The sequence below is a fragment of the Peromyscus eremicus genome, chromosome 20 (genome assembly GCF_949786415.1).
Source record: "Peromyscus eremicus chromosome 20, PerEre_H2_v1, whole genome shotgun sequence".
Classification (NCBI taxonomy): Eukaryota; Metazoa; Chordata; class Mammalia; order Rodentia; family Cricetidae; genus Peromyscus; species Peromyscus eremicus.
This window is the reverse complement of record NC_081436.1, coordinates 20984448-21007480: the sequence shown is the minus strand read 5'-3', so window position 1 is coordinate 21007480 and position 23033 is coordinate 20984448. Positions and strand designations below refer to the sequence as shown.

The following is a 23033-nucleotide window of genomic DNA, read 5'->3' as shown; positions in this document are numbered from 1 at the left end:
TCCTCCGCCAAGCTCTAACCTACATCCTTGGAGGCTTGCCTTTCTACTGGCCAGCATAGCAAAGGGAAGCCAGGTGTTGGGAAGGCTTCTTGGAAGGTCCCCGAGTAGCCTGCATCTCAACAGTCATTTGGGAAAAGTATGGGGATGAGAAGTAGTCGGGAGGAGGGCTGGAGAAGTTTTCCCATAGAAATGCTTCTCTGATGCAGAAGGGATACACAGCTGGTCCAGGAGACCTGGGTTGTATTCCCAGCCTGTCCCTTCCCAGCTGTATGACCTAGCCGGTTCCTGTGAGGTTTCTATGATAGGACAGCATTAGAGTCTGGGACTTCCTGGCCCATGGAAAGGATGAGATCCTACCCATCATCTATTGAACCTGTGCTAGTGCTTGTGGGACTAGGGGCCAGAGCCAGCCACGAGGGTCCTCCCTGTTCCCTTCCTCTTTGAGAGAGGTTGTGGTTGATGGCTTTGCAAGGAAAATGCTTCTTCCTTTAACTGAAGGAAGAACTTCTAAGGAACCAGGTCAGCTTGGCTGTGGACCTGTCTTTCTTTTCTGTGATCTTGTTGTTGTTGTTGTTGTTTGGTTGGTTGTTTCTTTGAGACAGGGTCTCACTATGTAGCTTAGACTGTCCTGGAACTCACTCTGCAGATCAGGCTGACCTCAAACTCACAGAGATTAATCCTGAGATTAAAGGCGTGTGTCACCACACCTAGTGGTGGGTGGGTGGGTGGGTTTAGAAAACAAAAACACAAAACACTTGAGGGAGGGCACTTGCTTCTCCAGCTCACTCAGTGGCTGGGATTCAATTATGTGACTGTAGCTCTACCAATTGTATGTTTAGGTAGTGGCCGTGGCCTGAGTAACTGTGTATGTTTTCTAGTGGCCTGACCAGTGGCCATTGCTATGTGTGCTCATGGTGGCAATAATGGCAGTGTGGTCTTGGATGTTTCAGCCTTCTAAGTCCAGTCCGTGGCACTCCTGGAGACTCTGGGAGTCCCTTAATTTTCCTTTAAGGCAGGGCATTTCAACAGTGTGGCACTGTTCACATTTTGGACCACTTTACTGTTGTGTGAGAAGGCTATCCTGAGTGGTGTAGGATATTTAGCAGTATCCCTGCTCCCCACCTGCTAGATGCCAGTAGAGTCCCACTGGTCTAACACTAGTTAGGGCGACTAAAAATGTCTCCAGCCATTGCTAGATGTCTCTCCTTCCCTCCTCAGTTCTGTTTTCCTCGGCCCTCCCTAGTCAGTGTCCAGATGGACGAGGGCTATTCTTGTTCCGAGCTCTGTCCTTGGTCAAAGTCTGCTCTGTCTCTAGTAGTGTCTCCCCTCAGCTTTTCTTTAAAGGAATAGGTATTTGGGCCTAGCTTCCCTTCCCTTGGCTTCTCTTCTTGGACAGTCAAAGCTTAAATCTGCCCTGCTACCACCTGACAACCGTCATTACCTGTGTTTCAGCTCATTCTAGCCACACTCTTGATCGATCCAGCCAGAAAGCTTCTTATTTATTTATACTTGGTTTTTCAAGACAGGGTTTCTCTGTGTAGCCCTGGCTGTCCTGGAACTCTCTCTGTAGACCAGGCTGACCTTGAACTCAGAGATCTGCCTACCTCTGCCTCCAGAATGCCAGGATTAAAGGCATGCACCACCATTGCCCTGCTTAAAAAAAAATAAAGATCTTTCAAGGAAAAAAAAAAAAAAGTCTACAAACCTAGTTCAAGGACAGCATGTACTACATAAAACCTGTCCCCACAGAAAAGGTGTGTGCCACCAACCATCTCTACTGGGCCTTCATTTGTGCTTCTTCAGGCCAGTTGACCAAGCATACACGGAAAGGACAGAACTTACGGGAATTGGTTCTCTCCACTTCGTGAATCCCAGGGATTGAACTTGGGTTGTTGGGTTTGTCGGCAAGCACCTCTACCCACTGACCCATCTTGCTGGTCCCAGGCCAGAGTCTTGATATCACAAGTCAGGCCCCTTGTTAGTCTCATCACACCTTTTCCTTGGTCACTTGTACCATTGTCTGTTACTTTTATGTTCAGTATTTTTGTCATTCACACACACACACACACACACACACACACACACACACACACACGTACTTAATGTAAGGCCCTCAAGTGGCCAGGTCCTGACCCCAGACTACTCTAAGGTCCCTAAAGGCAGTTTTCAGCCCCTCAAGATGCAGGTGGCCAAGCTCTGCTCTACCAAAAAAAAAAAAAAAAAAAAAAAAAAAAAAAAAAAAAAAAAGGAGGAGGAAGAGAAGAAGAAGAAGAAGGAAGAGGAGGAGGAGGAGGAGGAGAAGCCGCCTAAGATCAGCCACAGAAACTCACCAATCCCTACTTGCTCCTAAGATCAGGCCACAGAATCTTGCCAGGAAACCTCCATCCACACATACCCGCAAGAAACCCTGTATAAAGCCTGCCTCCTGCTCAGTTCTCTGCCGCTTCTCCCAGCCACACTCTTGTGTCTGTGCCTGTAAATCTCTTGTGGGAGGTTTGTTACCTTCCCCTCAGAGCTGCAACACTTGCATTGGGAAAACCTTTCCCCCCAGGGCTACAACACTTACACCTGGAAGGCAAGAGCTGTTTGCTTGCTACAGAAATCAAATAAATGTGAAAATTCCGAGGGTGGTCCTGTGCTGTTTTGAAGATAACAAAACCGAGGCTTAGCAACAGTTGCCTACCCAGCCCAATGCACCGATTAATGGAGCCACAAGTTTCTCCATACAGCCTGTATGGTCTTTAGCTCTGTCTGACCCCTAAAACAGCTGCCTCAGACTCTGGAAGATTTTTCCCATGTATGTCATGAAAGCTTTTTCCTGTCAATAAATGCACACGTCTTTCTTCTAATGCCCATTCCATAATTTTTTAAGGATGCCATGGTCTTTCACTGTGGAGGTAATTTATATGGTGACTTCCTGGGCTGCTTGGGTTTTCCCTAGTTACAAAGAACTCTGTCATGAATGCCTTTGGGTATATGTATTTACTCAGCATTTCTTTGAACACTAATCTTTGTTTCCCCGGGATACATTCTTGGAAGTTTGCACCTTGGTGTACTATGTGACCGACCACCTGTAAGATGATGCAGTGAGGTGACTGACTGCTGGAGTGGGATGCTTCAGGATCCTCGGAGTCCCACCTCTAGAGACCAGGGCAAATGACCTTGTTCAAAGGCCTTGAGTGATTACGAGGTTCCCATGATCGAGGGCCAGTTGTAAGATGTTGACAGCACCCAGGCGATTCAAGACCCTGTCAGGTCTTGGGTGGCATAAAGTGACCGGCCAGGTCCGGACCGTCTATCCATCCCTGAGTGTTGGGGCGCTGTGATTCTTGTATTCAGGGCTAGAGCGAGGGAGAGGCAACTGGGAAGATGACGTAATGTGCTCACAGCGCACCGGGGGTTGTGGTCGGTAGCGCCCGGCAGCCAGCCGTCTGTTAACCCTTCTAGTCCTGGACTCGCGCCCAAGTCGCTCCTGGAGCTGATCCAGCGGGAAAGTAGCGGCTCCTTTAAAGCAGCGGAAGGCTGGGTCGAGGGCCTGGCGGCTACTCTCCGCGGGCGCGGGGAGGCCGTGAGGGGCGGGGTCCCGCTATGCAAATCTGAGCTGCTGATCGATGACGCGCCATCACCCCACGAGCCGCTCGGCGCGCCGATTGGCTGAGCAGAGCCTGGTCCCATTGACAACAAACATGGAGGCGCGGGGGCTGGGGGCGGGGCCGCAGTGGGCGCGGCCCGGGGCGGGGGGGAAATCCTGCCCCGCCCCTTCCGTGGAGTCGGGGCGCAGCTCAAACATGGCGGCGGCTGGCACGGGCCGGTGAGGCGGTACCAGGTGGGGGCCGTCGGGTGTCATGGGCGGTGGCGGCGGCACCGCCTCCGCGTCTCCCTGAGCCGGACCTCACGGGGAGGGGGGTGGGGGGGGGAGACGACGACTCTGCGCCAAGCTGGGCGATGGACGAGAGCAGCGAGCTGGGCGGTCTGGAGACCATGGACACCCTCACGGAGCTGGGCGACGAGCTGACTCTGGGGGACATCGATGGTGAGTGGCGGCTGGGTGGGCGTGCGGGGGGGCGCGCGCGGGGAGGAAGGGGTTACGGCGGCGCTCGCGGGTGCGCGTGCGCCCACCCCGCGACCGCCCTGGCGTGCGCGGGAAGGAACCCGCGCGGACCGGCCGGGGCTGCCCCCGGCGGTGCCCGGTTCTTCCTTGCTCCGAAGCCTGAGCCCGGGCCACGGCGCAGGAGGCTCCCGGAGGCTGAGGAGTCCTGGGCGCCGCGGGGTCTGAAGCGGGGCTGGGAGGGGCGGGGGGTCGTCGCGAGCGCTGCCGGAGGAGGAAGCGAGGCGGCCGCCTCCCTCGCGCGCCCACACGCGCTCGGGTTTGTCCGGTCTCCGTCGCCGGCGTCGCACCTGTCACTCCCTGCCCGGCCGCTGGAGCGGCTTCGGGATTTCCCGGACTGGGCTCTTAGGCTCGGCTCCCCACGCCCCTGCTCTCTCCGCGACTGACGGACAGCCAGCCGGGTGGCTCCAGGCGCTCTGGAAAACTTGGGGCAACAGCTGCAAAAGCAAGTTACTGATGGAGCGGGCAGAGGCGGCGGGGCGGCGGTCTCGGCTGGAGACCCGGGCGCTCCTGCTGTCGGCCCGCAAAGGGAGTTGAGCAGCCAGAATTTTGAGTTGTGCCCCCCCCTCCCCCCCGGGTGCAGACTAGGGAGCGGGTGGCCTTTGTTTCGGCAGCCTTAACGGCGAAGTGGACGAACTGGTAGGAGCCCAGGGATCCTCTCTGGCAGTTCTCTCACTTTTCGGCCGCGGGAACGGAGGTTTGGAGAGGGTCCCAGACTTGCCCGCGGTCATCGTGCTGGTTAACAAAGCCCGGTTCTCTCAGCTCCTGAGCCAATACTAGTTTCTTTCCACTCCACCTTTGAGGATTTGAAGTCCAATGAATAGGCTAGTAATTTAGTCAGTAATTGGGTTCTTTTGATATTCCCAGTCCCAAATACTTGGCGTTATTTCATTTATTGCTTGCACAGTCCTGTGAAATAGGTATCATTCTCGTGTTTTACAGGAGTGTTATCTAAGGTCACTTACTTTAGTGAGTCCAGAACTCTTAAGCAGTGACTCAGTTTATTGGAGTGTTATTACATCTAGAATCTACAACCTAGCAGGCAAATCTGTTGGCTACATCCTCATTTTGCAGATGAAGAAACAGGTAGAAGGTTCTCTTCTGTAAGAAGAAAGAAGTGACAACATTTGTTTGAAAAAAGGTGTTTGCCCCTTTCCTGTATCATTCCCCCCCCCCCTTGGTTTGCCCTTACTTTTTATTCTGGTCATCCAGGCAGTGTGACAAGACCCTGTAATCGAAGTTCCACTTTTAACCACAGATTCTTCCACTAAGTATTGCTAAACACAAAGATAGGTTAACAAATGGGAGGGTTAGTTCTCGGAACACAAGGGTAGCTAGTGTGTTTTGAACACTCAGGTACAAGACACAGTGTTCAGCACTCACACATTCTCAGTCCTTATAACAGCCCTTTCAGGTAAAGATGACTGTTACACTAGTCATCTCCTCCCCCCATGGGTGCTGAGCCTGAAGCCCAGGACTGTTCCTTAGCTCCCCAAATGTTCCAGTCAGTAAGAAGTAGATCTAAAACTGCCTACTATTAGGGGCACAAGAAGAAATTCATGGGTTTTTTGTACTTATATTTTATAATGACCTTTATTTGTCGTAATTTTCAGTATGTTAAGTTACCTAGTGGTTGATAGTAACTTTATCTTCATAGGTTGTTAAATGCATAGTCTAGAAACTACAGCAATGGGTCAGTGGTTTCATAGGCCTCTATGCCAAGTTTGGGAAGTGCTTCCTTGCTTCAAGAGCAATAACTCATTCGCTGGCTTGGGTATCTCAGTTGTAAGGAGCCATGGAAGATAAGAAAGATGGTGTTTTATGGCCATATGGGATGGAGGTGAGGGCTACAGTGCTGAGCATACAGTAGCTTGTGTTTGCATAGGGCAGTAAGTGAAAGTCAGGGGTGAGGAAGCTGGCCAAAGGCTCATTTACCAGGAAGATCTCACCAAGGAGACAACCATTGACCCTTAAAAGACAAGAAGAACCAGCTGGACAGACTAAAGGCCATAGGTCTAGAGACAGAATTGTCCCTCGAAACCCATCTGTTCCCCTCAGCATGTTACCACCACAAGGGAAAGGACTTTTCCTCTTCTTCCCACAGTTCTTTGCACCTAGAACAGCACTTGGGACAATGAGACTGTTCACTAAGTGTCACCAAAATGCCTGTATGAATACCTGGGACGGGATACTAAACGATTAGGTCTAGTTTTCAGGATTGGATTAGGTTAGGTGACCAGCCCATGTGCTTCTAGGGTGAGGAAGAAGAGAGATTATATGAATGCATTTACTTTTGTGTGTAATTGGGGGTAATTTATAACCTAGAGATCCCACTGCCTCAAGGAAGTCCTCTTTGGAGCTATGAGTCTAAGACCAATAGGGTCTCTTCTCATAGCTTTAAGTTTTTGGTTCATTTGAATAAAATAAATGGTCAGTGAGTTGGGAATATAGCTCTGTAGTAGGGTACTTGCTTGGAATGTGTAAAGTCCTGGGTTCAGTACCCAGTCCTGCAAAGACAAGCATAATGTGAATGAGCATAGTGGCACACAATTACAATCTCAGTTACTTTAGAGGCTGAGGCAGAAGGGTTGCCTCATGTTCCAAGACCAGCCCAAGCAATTTAGTGAGACCCTCATCTCAAATAAAAAGTAAAAAGAGGAGTGGGGGCCTAGCTCAACAGTAGATCTCTTGCTTAGCATACATGTGGTCCTAGGTTCAATCCCCAGTACTATCCAAAAAGTAGAATAAATAAACAATTTTAGCAGGACACTATACAATGAAATGGGGCTATTTTATAGAGAGTACTGAGATAACCTAGTTTAGATTAGGTAGCAGAGTGAAGCCTCTTAGAATATAAATGTCATTCTCTTTGAAGCAATGCCAAAGTCTAGATTTTTATGTGAAATCTCCAGGTTTTTAAGCATTGGCTTCATTATCTTTTTTCTTTGTGTGTGTGCATGTGAGTCCAGCCACAGCTGTGCCATAGTGTTTTTGTGGAGGGTAGAGTCTGAGTTCAGGTGTCAATTTTGGCTTTCATCTTCTTTGAAACAGGGTCTCTCTTTTCTCTTGTTTGACACTGCATACACTCTCTGGCCTCCAGCCTTCCAAGGATTCCCCTCTTTCTGCCTTCCATCTTGGCAAAGGAGGAGCACTGAGATTGCAAACTTGCCCTACCATACTTAACTTCATGTGGGTTGTTGGGATTTGAACTCAGGTCCTTACACTTGTGTGACGTTTCCCCAGACCTTATTTATTTTTTACATTTATTTATTCAGTTTGTGAGTGTGCATTTGCCCACCCATGTGCCCATGTTTGAGTGTATGGGAGCAGAGGGCACCTTTTAGAGCCTCTTGTCTCCCTCTACCATGTAGGTTCTGGGGACTGAACGCACATGATCACGTTTGGCGGCATGCCCCCTTACCCACTGCGCCATCTTGCTGGCTCATCCTCTTAAAAAATTATTTTTGAGAATTCCATACATGTGTACAATGTATTTTGATCATATCCATCCACCAAACTCTCCCCAAACCTCCCCACCACATTTCCCTCCCAACTTCATGTACTCTTTTTCTTTTTTGAATAACTCACTAGTCCAATTAGTGCTGCCCATATGCACATAGGTGTAGGACCTGCCGTCCACTGGAGCATGGCCACCTTCCAGGATCCACACTCTTGGAGAGAACTGGCTCTCTCTGCCTTATCAGCTGTTTCCTTGTTTATTAACTGTTTGTTTTTGAGACAGGGTCTCTCACTCTGTAGCCTTGGTTGGCCTGGAACTTGCTATGTAGACCAGGCTAGCCTGAAACTCACCAAGATTGCCTGCCTTTGCCTTCCAGGTACTGAGATTAAAGGCATGTGCTACTAAGCCTGTCTTGTCCCTCTTATTTTTAATGATGGAGAGACAAAGGCCTAAAACCGAAACTTCTAAAAGAACCACTCGTTTTGGCACATCTTGTATATCTCTCCTCAAACTTGACCTTGGCCTCCCACTTGGCTTGTGTTTCAGAGTAGGGTCTTTGAAGATGTACTTGTTGACAGCAGCCAGGGCTGTCTTTTTTGGGGGGTGGGGGGTGGAGTTCAAGACAGGGTTTCTCTGTGTAGTCCTGGCTGTCCAGGAACTCACTCAGTAGACCAGGCTAGCCTCAAACTCAGAGATCCTCCTGTTTCTGCCTCTTGAGTGCTGGGGTTAAAGGCGTGCACCACCACTGCCTGGCTCAGCCAAGTGTTTTATAAGGGCAGAAAGATAGAATCTTCCACTGGGATTAGGAAAGGCAAAGTCAAGAAGGTGATTTTTGCTAGGCACAAAAGAAATAGGTGTCAGGGCTGCAGAGATGGCTCAGCAGTTAAGAGCACTGGCTGCTCTTCCAGAGGATTAGGTTCAATTCCCAGCACCCACATGGTGGCTCACAGCTATCTGTAACTCCAGTTCTAGGAAGTCCAATGCCCTTATAGTACACAGATATATATGCAGGCAAAGCACCCATATACATAAAAATGAATTAATCAACTTTTAAAAATAGTTGTCAGGAGCAGCACTGATGAGCATATAAAAGAATAACCAAGCTACCTTAGACATAAAAGGCTGCTAAAGATGTTTTGTAATTAACATTATGTGTAAGAAAATATTGAATGAAATCCAAGAGGTGAGTTAGAACTAAGTTGTGTTCTAGATACAGGTTTTTTTTTGCGGAATTTTAGGAAGGTAACTGTTGAGCATGACAAAGTAGAGATAACTCTTACCATAGGTTAAAAAATTTCAACTCTGTCGGTAAGAAACTTCCAGGTTCACATGAGGGTGTGACCTCTGTGAAGGGTTGGCCCTGAAGACAGAGCATAGGTGGAATTGTAGGATTCCATTGAGGCCTTGAGCATGGGGCTTTGATGAAGCTTAGAAGATAGCTATACTAGAAAAGCTTGCTGGGGAGATGATGAAATTTAGTCTTAAATAGGCTTAAGTGGGGAATAGTCACAGAGTAGAAATGGGAAACATATTCAAAAGGTCAAAACTGGCAGTAGAGATTGGGAGTGGAGAAGAGAACTAGAATGGTTGAAAGAGAAGTGTAATAGAAGTGTAACAAGAAGAGGTGAGTTTCTCGAAGAGCAGTCAGCGCAGGATGGACAGTGCTGCAGAGGGCAGCAAGGATGGTAAGGCATAAAAGGAGCCAGGAGCTGGGCAGGAGCTAGTCAACCCGGGGTAGAGCCGTCAAGTGGAAGGGGAGGGATCCAAAGTTAGATGGCCCAAACAGGAGTCCAAAATGGAAGGGTGAGGGGCAGGCAGAGGCAACTGTTCTCCCTGAAGGAGGCTGAAGAACTGGAAACTGCACCCAGGGCCTTGGGCATGTGAGGCAACCACTCTGCCACTGAGCTGTATTCCCAGCCTCATTTCTACGTTTCATTTTGAAACAGGGACTCACTAAGTTGCTCAGGATGACCTGTCTCAGCCTGCAGAATAGCTGGGGTTGCAGGCCTGCCACTACTAAGCCCAGCTTTACTTTCCTGTCTTTATGAGTTGTCTGTTCTAAACATTTCATGTACATGGAGCCAGAGCCCGTGGCTTCTTTCACTTAGCACATGTTCAAATTCATCCATGTTGCAGTGTAATGTATCAGTACGGCTCATTTTACTAACTCACTTGTCAGCTGCCAGACATTTGGGCTCTTTCTCCCTTTTGGCTATTAGGAGAGAAGCAACTGAGAACATGTGGTTTTCTGTGGGTATGTGTGTTCATTTCTCTCCGGTAGACTATCCATGTTGTTGTTTGTATCCACTCACTCACTTTCTTAGTTTCCCCGGTCAGTTCTTTCGTTTCTTGGGCCCGCCCTTTGTTTGCCCATCTCTGGGTAAGTCAGCCACCCTTAACTAACCTACAGAGTGATGTTGAAGTTCCTGTTCCTGGTTCTTGGTTTGGGGTGGTGACGGTGTTTGCTTCCTTGGTGTTGCTTGATACTGAGTTTAATGCAGCCCAGAATGGCCTCAGATGTACAGCCACAGTTTGAACCCTGGTCTGCTCACTTCTGACTTTGGACCCCTCCCTTTCCATCTGAGGGCTCTACTGGAGGTTGACCTGAAGTCCTGGAACCACAGGCATGGCTTGGAGGTCAAATTTTGAGGACGGGCCTGTTTAAAAATATAGTCAAATCTCACTCCAACTTAATAGTTTGTTGGCTGAATTTAGAGTTTTAGGCAGGATTTTTTTTTGTTTGTTTGTTTTGTTTTCAAATACAAGGTTTTATTGTGCAGCCCTGGAACTCACTATGTTGAAGAGGGGAGTGCTGGGATTAAGGGTATGTACCACAACCCCCAGCTAAACATAACATGTTTGAGACCAGGTCTTGCTCTGTAGCCCAGGCTGGGCTTGTGATATTCTTGCTAGGCCATCAGAGTGCTGAGGTAACAAACCTGGTGTGCAGGGCATGTAGGACAGAGTTGGTATCGGAATTTTGAAGAGGTTGCTTGTGCTTTAGCTTCTAGTTATGGAGAATTCTGATCCTAGTGTGTAGCACAAGCTTACCTAGAACTTATATCCCCCTGCTTCTACACCCCCACTCCCCCATCCCATAGTGATGGTAATAAAGGCATACACTGCTATCCCCATTTTGCCATTGATGTGCTGGGAACTGAATTCAGGTCTTTGTGCCCACCAGGCTACACTGAGCTACAACCCAGCCCCACCATTTTGATTTTGTAGTTTTCTTCTGAAAGCTCTTGAAATCTTGCTGTTGTCCACAGTTTGTTTATTTTCCACATGCTTAAGTTAGTTCTTGGTTTTATCTAGTTATATTTTCTGGGGCTTCTCAGACCACCAGACCAGAGTCCTCTTGAGTGTCTCCTCTCCCTGTTTGACCTCTCCCTTGTTAAACATTCTCTGTGTTCACACCCAGGCCTTTGGGCTAGTAATGTTCTTGAGCATTGCCTGTCTCTCATTGAAGTCTTTAAAACCGTTTTTTTTTTTAAATTTTTTATAGTTTTTATACTCTGCTCAAGATCCTGATACTTTTTTTAAAAATGTGTTTTTGCTTCTATCTCAAGTAGGTCTTGTTCTTAAGTTAGTACCGAAAAAGGAAAGTCAAGCAACTTTATATCAATTAGAATTTCCTGGGGCTGGGTGTATAGTTTAGGGGTTCATTCCTCAGCACCACATAAAGCAGTGTGTGGTGGCCTACTTCTGCAGTCCCAGGCTAGCTGGGCTACAGAAGATCCTGTCTCAACAACCAGCAGCAACAACAGAATAACCCCTGAGTATCAGATTGTCTGTATCCTTTTGCACTCTTGTTTGTTTGGTTTTGGGTTTTTTGAGGCAAGGTTTCTCTGTGTAGCCTTGGCTGTCCTAGAGCTCGCTCTGTAGACCAGACTGGCCTTGAACTCAGAAATCTGCTTGCCTCAGAGTGCAGGGATTAAAGGCTAGCCAGAACTGTTTGGTTTTTCAAGACAGAGTTTCTCTGTAGCTTTGGAGCCTGTTCTGGAACTTGCTTCTGTAGACCAGGCTGGCCTCGAACTCATGGAGATCCACCTGTCTCTGCCTTCTGAGTGCTGGGATTAAAGGCATGCACCACCACTGCCCGGCTAGCCAGAACTTTTGTTTGTTTGTTTGTTTGTTTGTTTTTGTTTTTGTTTTTGTTTTTGTTTTTCGAGACAGGGTTTCTCTGTGTAGTTTTGCGCCTTTCCTGGAACTCACTTGGTAGCCCAGGCTGGCCTCGAACTCACAGAGATCCGCCTGGCTCTGCCTCCCGAGTGCTGAGATTAAAGGCGTGTGCCACCACCGCCCGGCTAGAACTTTTAAAGTATATACACAATTATCATATTTTCACACACAGATCGCCATATGTTGCAATAGTTGTAGTATAATAGTATATAATTGAGTATAATCCAGCCAAATAGACAACTCGCATGTCTCTGGCTCTGTTGAACATTTTTGTTATTTGTAACCTCTCATTAGCGTAAATGCTCTTGCTGCAAACACTTAGGGAAAGTCACTTTGGAGTTAGGTCATGAGTGTGTGTTACCCAAAGAGGAATCGCAGGTCAAGAGCTGGAGTCCACATTGCTAGCTGTAGCCTTTTCACTTTTCAAATTTTTCCATTGCTACAAATTACTGTGGTGACTATTTTATTTTATTTTTTTTTTGGAGGGGGGAGGGTAGGGAGGTGCTGCATTTATATGGGTCAAAATTTTAAACGTGTAAAACAGGACTGTGGAAAGTTTTGCTCTGTCTACTAATCTCCCTAAACTATACTTCCTCAAAAGTAATCACATTTGAGCTGGAGAGTTGATCCACTGGTAAGAGCACTGACTGTTCTTCCAGAGGACCAAGGTTCAATTCCCAGCCCTCACGTGGCTAAAAACCATATGTAAATCCAGCTCTGAGAGATCAATATCCTCTTCTGGCTTCTGAGGTTACTGCACACACCTGGTCCACAGACATACATGCAATGAAGGCCAGATATCCATACAAATACAAATAAATCTCAAAAAAAAAACTTTTTTAAGTTTCTTTTACCTCCTGCTAAACTTGTTATTATAAAGACAAGCAAAGACAGGTGATATGACTTAGCAGGTAAAGGTGCTTGCTGCCGGAGGACCTGATTCAATCCACAGAACCCCCAAGATAAAAGGAAAGAACTGACTTCTGCAAGTTGTCTCCTGACCTCCATATTGCAAGCACTACACATACACACATTGTAAAAGGAAAACAAAACAGAAAAACAGGTATGGTAGCACTCAGGAGGAGGGAGAGGCAGGCAGGCAGGTCTCTGAGTTCAAGGCCAGGCTGACCACTTTTCACCATAATCTCTAAATTTAGGAAATGCCCTTTTGTGTTTTTTCTCATAATACTTTTAATTTAAGAAAAAAAAATCTCTCTTGAAGGACTAGAGCAATGGTTCTTAACCTGTGTGTCATGACCCCTTTGGAGGGGTTGAACAACCCTTTCACAGGGGTTGCCTACAACCATATGAAAACACAGATATTTATGTTATAATTCATATCAGTAGCAAAATTACGGTTATGAAGTAGCATTGAAAATCATTTTATGGTTGGGAGTCATCACAGCATGAGGAACTGTTTTAAAGGGTCACAGTATTAGGAAGGTTGAAAACCACTGGCCTAGAGAGGTGGCTCAGCAGTTAAGGACTGTACTGCTCTTACAGAGGACCTGAGTTTGGTTCCTAGAATCCATATCAGGTAGTCCTCAACTGCTGGTAATTTCAGCTCTGGGAGTTTGGGGGAGTCCGGTGGCCTCTTCTGGCCTCTGAGGGAACCTGCTCCACTCGTATGCACATACTCATATACAGATACACACTTATATACAATTAAAGTTTTTAAAAAGTTTTGTTTTGGTCAGCCTTGAAGTTGGGCTTGCTAGTGCACACCTTTAATCCCAGTACTTAGGAGACAGAAGCAAGTGGGTCTCTGTGAGTTCAAGGCCGGCCTGGTGTATGAATGGGTTCCAGGCCATCCAGGGCTTGCATAGTGAGACCCTATCTAAAAAATAATTGGCTTTAGTAGTTTTTCTAAACTGGTTAGGGGCAAGCTTTCTCTTTATTTCTTGGGCAGGGTTGGACTGCAACTAGTGATAGCTGTTTTCCATGGTGTTTTATTTTTTTTGTGCTTACATAAAATTGCATATAATTGTTTAAAAGATTAATTTCATTTGTTTATTTAGTGGGAGGGGGCATATCACATATCATGTATTAGGAGTATGTGTGTGGGGTTAGAAGAGTTGGTTTTCTTCCACAGTTGGTTCTCTAGTTCAACCATGGGGCCCTAGGGTTATCAAACTCAGCTCTTCAGGCTTGGTAGCAAGTGCCTCTATCCACTGAGCCATCTTGCTGACCCAGGACCATTTATTCGTTCTTGATTGTAGATATTGACATTGATGTTCTCCAGGTAAATGTGACTTGTTTTGTTCCTTATTAGTTACTAGCCATCTGCCTTAGTTTGTTTTCTGTTGCTGTGATAAAACCCCATAACCAAAAGCAATTTGAAGAGGAAAGAGTTTATTTTGCTCACACCCCTGGATCACAGTCAATCACTGAGGGATGTCAGGGTAGGAATTCAAGGCAGGAACCTGGAGGCAGTAACTGAAGTGGAGGCCATGGAGGAGTACTGCTTACTCCCAGTCTGCTTTATTATAAGATCCAGGCCTACCTGCCCAGGGGTGGTACCACCCACAGTGGGTTGAGTCCTTCCACATTAATCATTATTACAATCAATGACATTAATCAAGAAAATGCCCACAGATTGGTTTACAGGCAATCTGATGGAGACATTTTTTCATTTGATGTTCTTTTTGCCCAGGTGACTGTAGCTTGTGTCAAATTGACAAAAACCAACAGCAAACTAACCAGCACACTGTCCCTGTAATCACATCTACGTTTTGATCTTCACATTTTAAAATCACATGTAGGCAGCAGTCACCATGTGCTCGGCACCACATCTGTTCAAACCTTTTCAGAGGATCCGTTTTGTAGTATGCCCTGGAGTGGGACACTGTCAGAGGTTAAACAGAACCCCCGATACCATGACATGAATGTGTTGGCCCTGAGTTCCAGGCACTATTTGCTCTCTGAACTATGTTGTCTTCTAATACATTTTGTTTTAAATCTTTTCTCTAGTTCTCCAGTAACTTAGGATCTGAGGCCTATGCCACACAGCTAGAAATCAGTGTGTTGGTAGCTTTAATCCAGATGTGTCCAGTTCTAAAACCTGTGTATTTTTCCTCTGGTCCATGCCACATGCCTGTCTGATGTAAGCAGTCTTCTGGATTGCAGATGCAAAGTAGTGTGATGGAATTCAAAACTAGAGAGATGCTAGATTACCTATTAAGTTTCACCTTCAGTGAACGTGTGCTTAATCCCTGGGCACTGGGAAGTGACTTAATCTGGGTCACCTGGCTCTTCTGTGCATTCCTTTTATGTGTAGGGTAGGGGTTGGGATATCTGTATCTTGGGTACTTGAAGATGAGATGAGCTAAAAGCACATAGTTGGAGGGGCCAGGAACTAATTTTTTTTCTCTCTCTCTCTTTTTTTTTTTTTTTGGCTCTACTAAGAATAAAGGAATTGAATGAACTTTAATTTGATTGACTCTAGAACCAAGGATTTTTTTTAGAACAGTTTTAGAAAGTTTATTTTTTTTCTTTTGAAAGGGCTTTTGTAAGTATGTTGGGTGGGACACAGGAGCAGTCAGAGTGTGGTATGAAACATTCAGTTTTCCTCCACAAGACTCATGGGTTAAACTTTTTGATGTGGTGGAAATTTTTAGAGGATAGCAGAGTAGCCTGGGCCTCAAGGTAAAGCTCTCTGTGAAACTCCTCTTAGAAACTAACCTTCGAGCGCTGAAGGACTCACAGACTGGAAGATGGCTCTTTCTGCATCTCTCTAGCCTTGGGAGTTGCTAATGACCCTCACAATCTTACTCTCTCATCTGGCCTGGGAACAGGTCTGTTGGGTTCAGGGTCTGGTTTGGAGTGGTGATGAAATTCTGAGCTGCTGAACCAGGTGTGGAGCCGCCTTGTTGAACCTTCTGCCTAGCCCTGGCTCTTGCCATCCCACAACTTCAGGGGAAATAAGCTGTTTCCTAAGTGCTAACATTCCTGTGAGGCCTTACACTTCCCAAAAGTCCTCCTGATAGCATTTATCTGCCTAACAGTGCTATGAGATTGATCCTTGATTTTTATCCCCATTTTTCATGGGCATCCATAGAGGTTCTGTAAAAGAGAAAGAAAATGATTTATACAAAGTTTTCTATGTTGAGCAGAGTGTGCCATTCATCCTCTTCCTTGCCCTGTGAGTATGAGGTGGGAGATGTCCTGATGAAGGAAGCCTGGTTGTCTAGGAGCCTTTTCTCTGGTCAGAAGTTGCAATGAATGAATGCCGTGTATTCATAGCTCACTGCTAGAGGATATTTGAAATTAATGAAACAGTCCCTGTTTTGGGGGAGCTTTTTCTTTTGGATTTCTGTACTCAGAGTACAAGCTTACATCTAACTGTTCACAAGGAAAAAATGTAACAGGCACCATCCAGGAAGAATTCCATATGTTTAAAGCACTAAGGAATGGACTTAGGGAAGTCTTCATAGGTACTTTGTCACTTGGGCCAAGTTGTGAAAGAGGCGGTGAGCAGATCCATTCTTGATAAACTGTTAACCTTCTCAAACAGTTTTGGTCAGGTTCTTCTTTGCGTCAGTGTATTCTTTATCTGGCTAGCTTGAACTAAAAAGTCGAGATTTATTTGGGGATTATGTTTATTGACCAGAGAACCTCTAGAAAGCTGGGCTTGGGAAATGGGTTTGAACCCAGAGAGGCTCAGCAGCACCAGAGCCCAGCCATGGTTAAGCTAAACAGCAGCCTGCTTAGGACCCCACCATCCTTATGACCTGTTGTCTACTTTCCTGGGTCGTTCCCTGGTAGGAGCATGCCTTAATCAGAGCTGACTGTAGGAAGCCTTGTCAAGACATGCCTGGTGGGCATTCTCCAAAGGAAGATCAGGGTGTTCGTGGGGGATCCTGACCTGATGGTGGGCAAATGAGACAAGAATGGCAACTGTCCACTGTGCTTCTACTCTGTGATGATGGCATTAAGGCCTTTTACATTTTATCTGTAGGCAGCTCCATCCAGCCCCTCTTTCCTTCTACAATCTCTGTATTAACAACTTGCAGGACATTTCCTGGTGCTGTGTTTTGTTGTTGTTGTTGTTTTTCCCCCTCAAACTTTCCCCTTTTTTTTGAACATTTTTCTATCCTTTAACTCATAAAACCCTTTTTATCCTAGGTTTCGCTTTCAGTCTCCCACAGTGGATTGGTCCTTTATTCTCTGACAGCCTTTTCTTTTTGAGGCATTTATTTGCCTGTTCGCCCTTACGTTAAAGTTTGTGGAATTGGTTGGGTTTCTGTCCTTGCTGAGATTTTCTTGAGCATGCCAGGCAAGCATTCTACCACTAATAGCACTAAGCTACAACCCTAGCGTGCCCTCCCCCCTTTTAGACACTGTCTCACTGCAACAGAATGGCATCAAATTCACAAGCCTCTTGTTTGGGTCTCCCAAATGCTGGGGGATTAAATCCAGGGCCTTATATATCCCAGGCAAGCACTGAGCTACACCCGCGAGCATCTCTGAGATTGAAGGGTGAGAACCAGCACTTTTCTTTTTTTCTGTCTCCTTTCTTCTTTCAATCTTCTCTCTTATTTTCCTGTCTTCTGAGATGATGAGGTTTCTCTTTGTGTCCTAGGCTGGTCTTCAGTTATCATCCTCTCTTAGCCTGAATGTTGAGATCACAGTTGTGAGCCACCATGCACAGCTCAGTGCTTTTGTCTGCTCTGTCCAGGGTCTCACACGAGGCATTTACATAAGATCCTCCAAGCTATCAACACAGTAAAAATCACAGACCAAGTGGATGTTTGTATGTAATTTAATAACCTACTTTGCATACATTTTTGGCCTTAGTTTTAGGGAGATTTGAGAGTATGATAGTGAATTGTAGAGTCTTGGTGTCTTACATTCCTTAATGGTTTTAGTACCAATGGGGGTTGAGGTCCTTTGCTTTGTGGACTCTGCCCCCAAGAGCACAATTCAGGTGAAGTGGTTTGTGACTGACTTTTTGACAGCCGGTCATCTGTCATTGTGAAACACGAGGCCCTCTTAGAGCACAGAATTATGTAGGATCAGTTCCTTGAGCATCTTGCTCAACTTTTACTCTGCTGTTTGAAGAGCATTAAAGAGAGCCGTGTAGCACTAGGGTGGGGACAGATAATGAACTAGGAAAGACAGGAAAGGCCTGAGAGGATGACTCGTCCTTTCTTTCCCGAGCTTGGGTGTTCACTCTGCTCACTCATCAACGAAGCACTCATTGAGTAGCTGCCCTGTCCATCTGCTACCAGACTTGGTTTGCTGCGATCCGTGTGATGATGGAAACAGAGCAGTTGTGCAGTGACTGCGCTTGATGTTAAGTCCCAGCTCCACTACCTGCAGGTTGTGTGACTGTGGTCAAGTTGCTTAACCTCTATGCCTTGTTTCCTTGTCAGAGAGGGGGTGATGGCAGCACCTATCTCCAAGTATTGTAGAGATCACACAAGGAAATCCATGCCAAGTGTTCAGTGGGGTGCTGTCATGCTGGGTTTGTTACTACACTTACTAATCAGCCCAGAGCCATTTCTTCTGGATTGCTGTATTCAGAGTAGAGACATATCAAAGTAATACGTGGAACATCATGGGGACAGCCCTTGAAACATGGGGTGCCAAGAGTCTGGTGTCTCCTCACAGCCTTAGGTAAGAACTAGAGTGCCTGCATAGGGTTCTTATATGGGTGGGAACTCCCATGAAACATTCTAGAATCCCGCTACTGTGAGATGGGGCAGTCTTAGGGAGGGAGTTCTTAAGGAAAACCACACTGTGTATGTTTATGGGGATAACTTCTACAGTAGGATGCTTGTGGGGGAAAAGCAGGACATCTCCACCCCATCTATCTCTCTTCTCATTTATATGCTTGAGACTATGTGCAAAACTCCTCTTTGGACTTGAACTTGTTTTCTTAGGCACAGTCAACTCCACATTTAAGCACTTCAGAGCCAGGCAGTATGTAAAATGCCTTACACGCCAACACTTGAAAGCGGAACCTCATGGGGTGATGTTGAAGATTATATAACAATGTGTGTGAAAGTGCCTAACAAGGTTTACAGGGAAACAGCAGTGGCAGTGCTAATGAAGTTGTTTTCCAGTATTTAAAACCACGTTTCTACTTTGCACAAACACAGGTAAAGAAACAGCAGCGAAAATGCAACATCTTTTCAGGCAGCAGACCCCTTTTTACAGTCCCTGTGCTTTGTGCCCGGCCCTAACATGTCTACACAGGCTTTCACCACCAGAATCTGCCTCTTGGAGGCATTTACTTTTGTGACTGACATGTCATAGGATCTCAGTGAATGTTTATTCCATGCATGTCTTTCTTGGTTTGCTGTTTATTAAAGCAGAAGGGGCTAAGGAGACACTGCCTTGGAAGGAATATCTTGTCAAAGCAGATCTCCTTTATAGAGTGAGAATTTGGATAGAAAAGTATACCTATAAAAAAAGCTACAAACAACCAGGTAAGACTATCTCTTCCCTGTTTCCCTCCATGAGTCAGTTATAAACGTACTTACCTAAGGTGGATGTTCTTCAGATAGCTTGGGGTGTGTGTGTGTGTGTGTGTGTGTGTGTGTGTGTGTGTGTGTGTGTGTGTTTATGATGCTGAAGATTGTAGCTAGAGTTTTCCTGCCTGGCCCACAGTCAGGGCAAATCTCTCTCACCTGCCTTTCCCACAGCCGCTCAGACCCAACCAAATAAACACAGAGACTTATATTGGTTACAAACTGTATGGCCGTACCAGGCTTCTTGCTAACTGTTCTTACAGCTTAAATTAATCCATTTCCATTAATCTAAACCTTGCCACGTGGCTCGTGGCTTACCGGCATCTTCACAATGCTGTTTGTCATCGTGGCGGCTGGCAGTGTCTCTGACTCAGCCTTCCACTTCCCAGCTTTATTCTCCTCCTTGTCCTGCCTATACTTCCTGCCTAGCCACTGGCCAATCAGTGATTTATTTATTGACCAATCAGCAACACACTTGACATACAGACCATCCCACAGCAGAAGATGGAACCCTAGGGTTAGCTGAGCTCAGTCCCCAGATCTCTTCCATTGACATTTAAATCAATATTGAAAGCAGTCTGTGAATTATTTCCGAAGTGCCTTCTAACACCTTCATTTTTTTCTCTATTGTCACTCAGGTCTGGATTGCATCTTTTTCCCAAGTTGTGATTCATAAAGTATTAAGACATATTTGGGAGCCAGGTGTAGTGGTGGATGCCTTTCACCCCAGCACTCATCAGGAGACAGAGGCCCGGGATCTCTCTGAGTTTGAGGCTAGCCTGGTCTACAGAGCAGTTTCTAGGACAGCCATTAACAAGAGACACCTTGTCTCAAAACAAACAAACAAACAAAAAACCAATAAATAAATAAATAAATGGGCATTTTGGAAACCAGGCATAGTGACACATGCCTGTAATCTTAGTACTCAGGAAGTGGGGGCAGGAGAATCAGGAGTTCAAGACTAACCTAGGATACATGAGACCCTATCTCAATACCCTACACACACCAAAAAAGGGAGGGGGCAGCAGTCAGTTGTAACTATTATATTATCACATAAACTTAATATAGATGAATATGACTACAGTTGTAGTCACCTCCTATACATTTCAATAAAATATAAATATGCTTTCTAAATAAAAAATAAAATTTGCTTTTAGACATAAATAGTGTAATGGTTTTTTTTTTTTTTTTTAATGACTTACCTACTTTTTTATGTGAAAGGCACACATGGAGGCCACAGGACAACCTGCTGGTGTCAATTGTCCCCATCCACCACACGCATTCCAGGGGTCAGCTCGGCTCATCAGACTTGGTGCTGCGCCTCTCTACTCACTGGATCATCTTGCCGGCCCTCATTTTTTTTTCCCACTATAAGAGTTTAGGGGTTGCTTAGGCCTATGGAAAGATCGTGCAGGAGGCCCTCCTTATTTTTTAAAAAGATTATTTTATTTTATGTGTGTGAATGTTTTGCCTGCATGTAAGTGTGCTGTATGTGTGTCTGTGCACCATGTACACACCTGGTACCCACAGAGGCCAGAAGAGGGCATCAAATGCTCTGAGACTGAAGTTGCAGATGGTGAGCCACCATGTAGGTGCTGGGAATCAAACCCAGGAACCATCCTTAAGAAGAGCAGCCTATGGTCTTAACTACCGATCCAGCCTTTGTATTTTGTTTTTCACAGAGTCTTGCTGTGTATCCCAGGCTGTTTTGAAACTCCTGCCTCACCCTCCTGAGTGCTGGAATTATAAGCATGTGTCACCACACACCTGGCTCTTAGGTCTTTGGTTTGTTGTCAGTGCTGGGATAGAACCTGGGACCTCTCTCTCTCTTGGTCAGCTGCAGTACCACTAAGCTATATCCCCAGCCTAGGTTCTTCTAGAAGAAATCTTGTGTATTCAAGAGCTAGCAGATCACTGGTGTGAGGTGGGGAGCCCTTGGCAGAAGCCAGCAAGTAGTTTGAAGTAGAATGTCAAGACAGCTTAGAGGAAGAGTGAAGGTGACCTCAAGCAGAAGTCAGAACACAGTGGTCTTACCCTGAGAATGACTGCCCAACCCCAAGCCTGTGCAGCAAGGGAAGTAGGTGTCTCTCAAGGGTAGATGAGAAACTAGTGAGTGAGAAGTGAAACCTTTAAGAGTTGGAGACAGTGGGGCTGGAGAAATGGCTCAGAAGTTAAGAGTACTTACTCCTCTTTCCTAGGACCAAAATTTGGTTCCACGCACCCACAATAGTTGGCTCACAACCACCTGTAACTAACTTGAGCTCAAGGGAATCTGACTGGTCCCCTGCGGCACCACATAAGCTGAAGACACATACACACACACACACACACACACACACACACACCTTTAAAAAAAGAAAAAGAGCCAGGTGTTAGTGGCGCATGCCTTTAGTCTCAGCACTTGGGAGGTGGAGGCAGAGGCAGGTGGATCTCTGAGTTCGAGGACAACAAGGCTACACAGAGAAACCCTGTCTCAAAAATACAAACAACAGGAGTCAGTCAGAGCAAGTGGTAGGAAGCTCTGAAACTTGTGTTTAAGAAATTTGATTTGGATCTAGAGAGATGGCTCAGCAGTTAAGAGTACTTGCTACTCTATAGAGGACCTGAGTTCCGTTCCCTGCACCCACATGGCAGCTAACAACCATTTGTAACTAGTTCCAGGGTATTTGATGCCCTCTTCTGACCTTTCTGGGCAGCAGGCATACATGTGCAGGAAAAAGAGCCAGCCCTTGCTGTTTTTGTGGAGGACTTGGGTCTGGGTCCCAGCACCTACATGGCAGCTCATAACAGTCCTTAGCTAAAATTCCAGGAGACCATTATCCTCTCTTCTCCTCTGTGGGCACCAGACACACCTGTAGTGCACATAAAATAAAAAATAATTTAAAAATTTAAATATGATTAGGAAGATGGTTCTCCCAATCAGATACTCAAAGCTGATGCTAGTGGACAGGAGACTGGTTGAATTCAAAGCATGATATAGGATGGAGTGGTAGCTGCTGCGGAGCTACCTTAAAATAACACCTAACAACTTCAGGGTGAACTTGTGGCAGAGTAGAAACCATTGAAAGTGGCCTTGAAAATAGCTCCTCCAGCTGGGCTAGGCTGGAAACCAGTGAGCCCTCCGATCCATCTCTCTTCAACCTCCTAATTCTAGAGTTATAAGCACACACTGCCATGCCCAGATTTTATGAGTACTAGGGATTTGAACTCAGGTCCTCATGCTCACAGAGGAAGCACTCTTATTATGCACTGAGCAGGCCTTTTTCTTCTGATTTTTTTACTTTAGTGTAATATATGTGCAAAGGAATCCATAATTTTAGCATGTTATGAACACAAGCATTTGAGAACCTCTGGCTCCCTGTCCAGTTTTCTTTTGTGGTTTCTTTGGCAATTAAAAAGAATTCACTCATCTGTCACTTAAAAGTCCGAGATAGCTAGCTGGGCATGGTAGTAATACACACCTTCAATCCCAGCACTCATGAAGCAGAAGCAAGTGGATCTCTGTGAGTTTGAGGCCAGCCAGGGCTACATGGTGAAACCCCTAATCCAACTCATGACAAGGATGACCTTGGGATAACCTTGAACTCCCTCTGCCTCCTTCAGGTTCAAGATTGCAGTCATGTACCACCATGCCCAGCTTTTCATGTGTTTTGAATCTTGTGACCCTGATGCATTTTTTCCCGTAAGCCCCTTGTTTATGAAGATTTCTTTTTCAGGATTTATTAACTTCATTTGTGTGTGTGTCACATTTGTGTGGGTGCACTTGGAGGCCAGAAGAAGGTGTCAGAGCCCCTGGCCTGGGAGCTAG

The 23033-nt window shown here is 46.1% G+C and overlaps 1 protein-coding gene across 1 annotated transcript in view; it reads left to right on the top strand.

Moving 5' to 3' along the window:
* Nucleotides 1–3769: 3769 nt before the first annotated feature.
* Srebf2 (sterol regulatory element binding transcription factor 2) overlaps nucleotides 3770–23033 on the top strand; it is a 59495-nt gene continuing 40231 nt past the window's right edge. The window contains exon 1 of the mRNA XM_059247976.1: nucleotides 3770–4033. Within this exon, the coding sequence (XP_059103959.1) occupies nucleotides 3946–4033 (88 nt within the window). The 5' untranslated portion in view covers nucleotides 3770–3945. The remainder of the gene's footprint in view (nucleotides 4034–23033) is intronic.